We start from the raw sequence: 8,121 nt of genomic DNA on the forward strand, positions 1-8,121 counted from the left end.
ATATAAAAAACGCACTGAGGGAGAGGGAAATAGATTATATTTCTATTATTCAATACAATGATAAATTGATAGACCCGTTACAGTCCCGGTTGTCTTTTTCTTTCTTTTTTTTGCTTTTCCATGGCAACAAAAAAGAAGATACTTTTTCCTTTGGTGGTTGATTCTCTTGATGATTATATGTGTTGTTGTATTTTTTCAAGGTTTTCATGACTCTGTCTGCATGTGGTTGTTGTGGGACAGGGAGAACAGTCATTATGTTCATTATTTACAGCTTACAGCCCAGTCCTTTGTCCATCATCAACAAGAAGGCACTGCTATTCTGATGAAAGTGTCTTCATTCATCCAGATAGAAAGCTTGTCAACTGGCAAACTACTGCAGAGCATTTCAAGACCAAGATCCATATTCATTGCAATCAATATTAGTTGATGTAATTTGCATTCATACAATTGTTTAACTTACTTTAAATGTGCATTTTTGTTATTTTACTCAAGCTGAGAAAAGGTGCATTTAAGAACACCATGTTGTCAATGTTATGAAGGATATGTGTTTATTGTGGGTTTTCAGAATAAATTATTTGTACTACCGCAATGAAACTGTCCAAATCCTCTTTACCTTAAAACAGCCGCTGTTGTGAGTGAAACATGTTCAGTTGTAGTCTACTTCTCTACCTTCTCTTGATCTGTTATTTGTTTTGTGTGACCCATTGAAATACATATATGAGCTAGTGCACTGGCTACAAATATATTCACTTTGTTTTGAATTGCTATGCTTTTTAAAATTATTATTGTTTCTGGCAACTGACACTTTACCGTATCATTTTACAATAAGCACTTCACTGTGTATTACATATTACAGTATCATACACCGTATTTTAGTTTGCTTTAGGCTTGATATATTTAATACACAGAGATTTAAAACAGTTGAATTTATGCAAAAAATGTAAACTAGAAAATGATGACAAAGTAGTATTTGACACTTTTCTCCTGCATGTCAGAACGACTGATCATCATGTCTCCTGATCATCATTCTTCATATACCATTGATATGACACCACCATGTGGACAGTTCAGGTAACTGCAGTCTCAGTCCAAACATACATTTAAGTACCTGTGGCATACATGAACAAATGCAGCTGGTCCTTCAATTATAGTTGAAATGTTTTTGTTTACATTTTATTTCAAGGCATACAAACAGTCCGTCACATTTGTATATCCGACTTCACAAAGGCAAATCATTTAACCCCAAACTCAAAATGGTCCTTCATTACTGCTATGTAGATTTTGGAGGGTTACATGTGCAGCATAGAACAAACAGTAACACACATTTAGAAAGGTATAGATAACTAAGGCACACACCAGTTAGATTTTTTGTTTCTTTGATAGAATGGTGATGCTCACATGATTCTGCCACAAAAACAGCAAATCTCAATAAAACATAAAGAGAACAAATAAATAAATGGCAAGCCTTTTAGCACACTACTGCAGAAATCCATGTGCACTGATAATAATGATGATAATCATATACAAATATGGTCATAATAATAAGAAAACAGATCCAAGCTCAAAGATAAAACCTGGTAGTTTGGTAGCTTTATCGGCATGGAGCAAATGCAGTCATGGAGTAAGATACATCGTATCCCATAATGCACTTGTGTGTTCTTTGACAATATAATATCACAATCACTATTGAGATGAATATTTTTCTGATAATTACCATCACAGTATAGCAATCATCATATCACATTAAATAAACATGAAATACTTAAACTCATAACTCTCCAAACAGGTAGTAGGTAAAATAAATACTTTTTGATGTGTTAAGAGTGAGTGGAACAGAACTTTGCAAAAAATAACCTGATATGAGAAATTCATCTCGATATGATTTTGCACGCTCTACAGATAGCTAACTATACATTTAATTGAATTGTCTTGTCTAACAAGATCTCTGAGACTGAAATGTGACTCCACAAAATGAAATTAACTGAGAGCTATCAGAACAGACAACGTATCCTTTGTAATCGCACCTCAAATAACGACCAACCATTTCCACATATTCAAAGTCAACATAAATATCCAAATGGACTGCAAAACAATAGCATTACCAGCGCAGAGTTCTATTTATGAGAAGGGTCTCTTGATTTATCCGTGGAAAGTTAAATAAATGTTTTATGGGCAGGATCTTGAACCAAGATTTTAGAAAGCAGGAAAAGGGTAAAGTTGTTGCTATAAACTAAGTAATCAAACATATCACATACATTTATCTAGAATCCATCCCACTCTTCATCTCCCTGAGTACACCTTTCACATCTGCTCGCAGTTTCCCATATGCCAAAAAACCTATTGAAATTATGAAAAATGTTTCACAAAGAGGAAAGGCATAACATGTAAACTGTCTCTTTCCTAACATTGCGCTTTCTTTTGCAAGCAATTCCACAACATATTACTAGGGCACGGTTCATTGCAACTGAAAGCAACATCTGTTCATGTGTTTGCAGAAAGTGCTTTAGTTTTCAGTGTCTTAATCTACATCCGTGTTGTTTCTTAACTGCACATTTTACACAACAATCAAAAATGTGTTCGGCTGAATTAGCTGGATAAAAGTCCAGAAAATGTTAGACCTCACAGAAAGATGTCAAAGGAGGGTTCTCGATTTGAATGATCCATTTTGAAATGTCAGTTTTACATACAAAAAGTTGATTTTCTTTGTAATTTCCCTTGGTAATGGTAAAAAAACAGACTGACTTTGGAAAGCCAATCAGTCATTCTTTCCTTCATGACCATTAGCTGCCACTGTTTCTTGTTGGTCTCTCCTCTGTTTTCGCCAGCTCTTGCTCTTCTTTATGCAAAATCGAACAATGTCCACCATGAACACCCAGGACAGAGCATACATAGCCACTCCTCCACACTTGATAAAGAATCTTGGGTTGGGTGAGATCAGCTCACAGTACAGCATTGTGCCTCCCACGAACACTCGCATCACCACAAACAGCAGCACGAACAGGACGTCCACAATGTCCCCCAGCCGTGTCCCGTAATGTCCTGTCTGTTTGATGAACCAGCGTGCCTGCAGGAGGGGGTTAGTGATTTCACTGCCAAAGAGCACCGCGCAGGCTTCGATGCCAGACTCCCCCAACCACAAGGTCAACAGGATTCCCAGGATGCTCATGGTGTGGTGGGCCAACATAACGGGGCCCTCTGTGCGGAAGTACACACACCAGGCCATGTCGAAAATAAAGTAGCCGAGGCTCACCAACATGGCACTTATTTGCAGAGGACTGTTCTTAGTACCTAGCAACAGAAAAATAGTTTTTAGTTAGCATGTATTTTAAATACCAGTCATAGAATACAGAAGTAATAACTGAGACAGGAGCACATCATTATCAATATCAACATGTAGCATCAAAACTTTTGATAATATACTTTGTAAAATACCCCAAAAAGACAGGAGAGGTACAATTATTTGGTCATTGCTGAATGGTTTACTCCCACTTTGAATGTGTTTTCCTTTTGGTAGTTTAAATAAAAGTCTGCATGATAATATCTGTATCAAAAACCATTTTCCACAACATGCTTAGCATTATAGAGATGAAACAATTAGGCAATCAATACATAACTGTATATGCAACCATTTTAATAAGTCATTTAGTCACTTTTCAAGCAAAAGGGTTGATAATTTGAATCCTAAGTAGTAGGTGTCCTACCTGGATTAGTGAAAGGCCAGGGTCCATCGACATAGCCTATGTATCCTGTGATGCAGACTGCCAGGATGCCATGTACCAGGGTGACGAGGCGACAGTTCCACTCGTAGCTCCTGGACCCGTTGACGTTGCACAAGATAAAGTAGAGAGATACCCAACAAGACAGGCACAGGAGCGTACCAACCACAACCAGTGACATCTTCTCCACTACAGAAAAAATAAACAAGTTTAAAAACACTAAACCCACTTGCAGTTTCTCCAAAGACCTGCCTCTCAGCCGTCATCAAGCCAGTTTTGTATCAGAAAGAGAAAAAAGCAAACAGGCACATATTGTGCAGTTATATCGCTCACAGTAAAAAGAGACAGCATTACCGTCCAGAGACTTGGACTGTGCAATCCTTTGTCAAGGACCAACAATTAGCCTTTGCTTGAACTATAATAGCACCACAGTTGGATGGCATTGGGTCCAGTGGGGTGAGGGGGACGTCTCTTCTTCTGCTGTGACGTTTGTACTAGGAGGTGAGCCCATTCACAGAGTCAGGCCCACCTTAACTGGGGTGGAACAACACTTGAATCTCAAAGAATAAACAAAGTATTTTTTTTAATTAGACAAGAGGTTACTGGGTAATGGGCCTCAGACAATCTCATGAGAGAAAGACTGTTTTTCTGGTATGGAATTGTTTAATATGGCCCTTTAGGTCTAGTCATCAGTCATCTTCTCTCACTAACCTGTCTGATGCAGGCAAATGGCCTTGGAGCTTTAAACATTTGTTCCCTACAGCTGTGTGGTGGTGTGACCCTGATAGTTGATTGGGTTTGCCCAAAACATTCATAAAACATCTCTTTAACAGGACAAACCTGGAGCAGTGTCAGAGAGCAGTAAGGACACCCGGGAGTCCATCTTAACAGGTGATCAGGTGGATGGCTTCCTCGAGCCAACCACTCCCTGCTAGGAGCAGAGCTTGCTTTGACTCATTTTCAAATGTAAATGATTAGTTTAGGAATAGTTAAATATTGAGGAGTGATCGAGAGAACTGGTTTGGCAGGGTTTGTGTCACTGCTGTGTCTCAGCAAATGTCAAATTATTTGCTTGATTAAGCATTTTAAAATGTTAGAAAATTGTGAAAAATGCCTATTAAAGCCCAATGTGATTATCTCCTAAACAATCTACAGGTAACACACTTGTCCCAACACAACACACATAAACAAAGATGAAAACTAAAATATAAGTGCAATACAAATAAAAGATTGCCTGGACCATAACAAATAACAGTAGGGCCTGGCTCATTTCGTGGCATCTGCAGGCAGTGGCAAGTCCTTCCGGCATATGCCACAAAGGCCACTACTCTGTGGTAGCTGTGGCAAGTACTTCCGGCATATGCCACAGATGCCACAACTTGCCGAGGCATCTGCCGCTGTTCAACGGGAGTTGCCACAAGATGCCAGAGTAAGAGAACGTTTACGGTAGCTGCCACTCGCCTTCCGTGGTAAATGCTGCTATTTAAACCCGTATTTATCGTGTAATATGTCGCTGTTTTGGCATGACTTTATCGAACTGATCTGTACACAGGACTGATGATCTGTGCACAGGGTTGGGTTGTAACTGAATACATGTAACGGCGTTACGTAATCAGAATACAAAAACCTAGTAGCCTAACTGTATTCAGCTCGCGTTACATTTGAAAAACAACTAATCCGAATACAGTTACTTTCGTAAACCTGAAGTGAATACATTTTGGAATACTTATTGGAATTATTGGTTTGGAATTTACACACGGCATCTATTGCACGTCTGTCCGTCCTGGGAGAGGGATCCCTCCTCTGTTGCTCTCCCTGAGGTTTCTCCCATTTTTCCCTTTAAACTGTGGGTTTTCTTCGGAAGTTTTTCCTTGTACAATGTGAGGGTCTAAGGACAGAGGGTGTCGTATTGTCATACTGATATTTTGTACAAACTGTAAAGTCCACTGAGACAAATGTAACATTTGTGATATTGGGCTATATAAATAAACATTGATTGATTGATTGATTGATTGGTGGAAAAGTTTCCTCACAAAATGTATCCTAATATTCATTACTGTGTGCACAGCGCAGCAGCATGTCTGTGAGGCCCCGCCCCCGCACGCTGATGAGAGAGATCTCTTTTTAAATATATTGAAAGTTACAAACGGAGATTGTTCGATAAAACGTGCAAGATAACGTTTATGTAGCATTTCTTTATTGTCGAAATGATGACATTTCATAACTGGATCAAATCAAAGTGAATGGCCAGCTGCTGCTGAAGGCATGGGGCAAATATAAGTCCTTTGCCTAATTTATAAAGTAAACCTTAGCATCTCACTAGCAGTGTCAACTGCAATCAGTTACAGCTGCCCTAAGTCTGTAGCCAAGTCTAATAACACCAGTGTACACGTTGCTGTGTCAATACAGATATGTATTTGTTCATTATTTGTCTTTTCTAGTCATACACCTGGTTTATCGTAGCAAGCAGTGGAAACTCCCCTCGAGAAGCGAACATTGCCAAGGGCGTTGCAACCCTCACTCGCCAATATTTCATCATAAATATAGCACGTTTGTTTATTTTAGCAAACCATGCTCCAAGTAAAATTGAATAGAAATTATAATGTTTAAAAAAATAGAGATCGGACCATCAGTCCTGTGTACAGATCATCAGTCCTGTGTACAGATCAGTTCGATAAAGTCATGCCAAAACAGCGACATTTTACACGATAAATACGGGTTTAAATAGCAGCATTTGCCACGGAAGGCGAGTGGCAGCTACCGTAAACGTTCTCTTACTCTGGCATCTTGTGGCAACTCCCGTTGAGCAGGTGTGGCATCTGTGGCATATGCCGGAAGGACTTGCCACAGCTACCACAGAGTAGCGGCCTCTGTGGCATATGCCGGAAGGACTTGCCACTGCCTGCAGATGCCACGAAATGCGCTTGTCTCACAAATAAAGACAAAAATACATCCATAAACAAAAAAACGAGGTAAATAACATTATCTCCGGGTTTCTAGCATTGCATTGCTCCCAGAGGTGGAAAAAGTACTCAGATCTTTAAGTAAAAGTAGAAGTACCAGAGTGTAGGAATACTCTGTTACTGTATACAATTATTAGCGTAAACATACTTAAAGTACCAAAAGTAACAGCACTCATTATGCAGATTGGTCCATTTCAGAACTATATATCATATGTTTTTATAATAAATATTGATGCATTAAAGTGTAATCAAAGCTGGTAAAGTTGCGGCTAATTTTAATTACTTTGTATACTGCAGGGTAGCTTGTGAATTTACTCCAGGGTTAAATAAAGTCTTATTTAAGAGTTGTTTATATTTTACATCATTAATCCAAATATGCAAAGTAACTAAAGGTATTAAATAAATGTAGTGGACTAAAAGTACACAACTTACCTCAGAATTGTAGTTATGTAGAATTACAAGTAGCTACAAATTGTACAAATAAATTAAAAGTACAATACTTCAGTAACTCTACCTAGTTACTTTACACCAACACCACTGTAGATAAACAATATACACTCCATCATTTAGTAATTCAATATATCGATCTCTTTTATATCGTTTGTAACTTCTGTTTTGTATGGTATGCTGCCGTTTTAGCAAGGACACTCGTGATAAACAAATGTTATACATGAAGTTATAAATACACAGTTGAAATGCTAGGACTGGCAAATACTGTTTTTAGAGCTTATCCCTGGATGTAAAATGATGCTCTCACACCGGCTAACTACCCAGCAAAGTAGCGAGCTAACGACGGCTAACAAAGCGTTTTCTGTTTGACGTTAACACACGCAGTGAAATAGCATTACCTTGATGGAGCACATGTGGCCGTCTCAGCGTTTACATCCTGCGTGTTTTTTGTCCTGTGGAGTGGATGTTTCTGAAGGAGACTGTCAAAGGGTTGTTAGCCAACACAGTGGCTGCTATTTGTTGTCTTTAACGTGAGCTCCGCCCGGTGGCAACAACAGCCTCCTTCAGCATCCCTTCACTCCCCTTTCACCTCATTACTCGCTGTGCATGCAAATGTACCAATTGATAGCATAACAGAGAATTGAGCCTGGGTTGTATAATCCCATACTAAACCGTAGTTTAGAGATTACAGCAGGCGTGGTTAATATTTACATAAACATGTTTTCCATCGTTCTGGACATCTTCCCAAAGCGATGGGAAGTGGGGCGATCAGTTTTGAGCAGTGGCGACCCCCTGCGGACAATAGTATACATTACACCTGTTCTCCTCAGAATGGCGACAAAATGGAAGATCTACATTATATATTAACTCTCATTAGAACTACATTAATTATTAATATTTATGATATTCTTACATGTGTAATATGGGACTGCACACTGGTACAGACAATATTTCATCCCATTGTGAAAACTCCTACCAAAGTAAGTGTCAAT

The 8,121-nt window shown here is 38.8% G+C and overlaps 1 protein-coding gene across 2 annotated transcripts; it reads right to left on the minus strand.

Annotated features, from left to right (window-relative positions):
• Nucleotides 1-1,145: 1,145 nt before the first annotated feature.
• Nucleotides 1,146-7,860, minus strand: tlcd5a (TLC domain containing 5a). Of its 2 annotated transcripts, XM_034225378.1 has the most exons (3): nucleotides 7,528-7,860; nucleotides 3,702-3,905; nucleotides 1,146-3,288 (listed from the first exon to the last, which is right to left on the minus strand). In XM_034225378.1, exons 2-3 carry the CDS (start codon nucleotides 3,895-3,897, stop codon nucleotides 2,756-2,758), a joined length of 729 nt encoding a protein of 242 aa, XP_034081269.1. In that variant the 5' UTR covers nucleotides 3,898-3,905; nucleotides 7,528-7,860; the 3' UTR covers nucleotides 1,146-2,755. The 2 variants fall into 2 exon arrangements, with proteins under 2 accessions (XP_034081269.1, XP_034081270.1); XM_034225379.1 differs by lacking the exon at nucleotides 7,528-7,860 and having other exon boundaries at nucleotides 3,702-4,986.
• Nucleotides 7,861-8,121: the final 261 nt, after the last annotated feature.

The sequence above is a fragment of the Gymnodraco acuticeps genome, unplaced genomic scaffold (assembly GCF_902827175.1).
Source record: "Gymnodraco acuticeps unplaced genomic scaffold, fGymAcu1.1, whole genome shotgun sequence".
Lineage (NCBI taxonomy): Eukaryota > Metazoa > Chordata > Actinopteri > Perciformes > Bathydraconidae > Gymnodraco > Gymnodraco acuticeps.

Coding starts and splice junctions, on each gene's coding strand:
- tlcd5a (XM_034225378.1), bottom strand. CDS start 3,897: ATGTCACTGGTTGTGGTTGGTACGCTCCTGTGCCTGTCTTGTTGGGTA. Junction 3,289..3,701: donor CTGGCCTTTCACTAATCCAG/GTAGGACACCTA, acceptor TTCTGTTGCTAG/GTACTAAGAACAGTCCTCTG.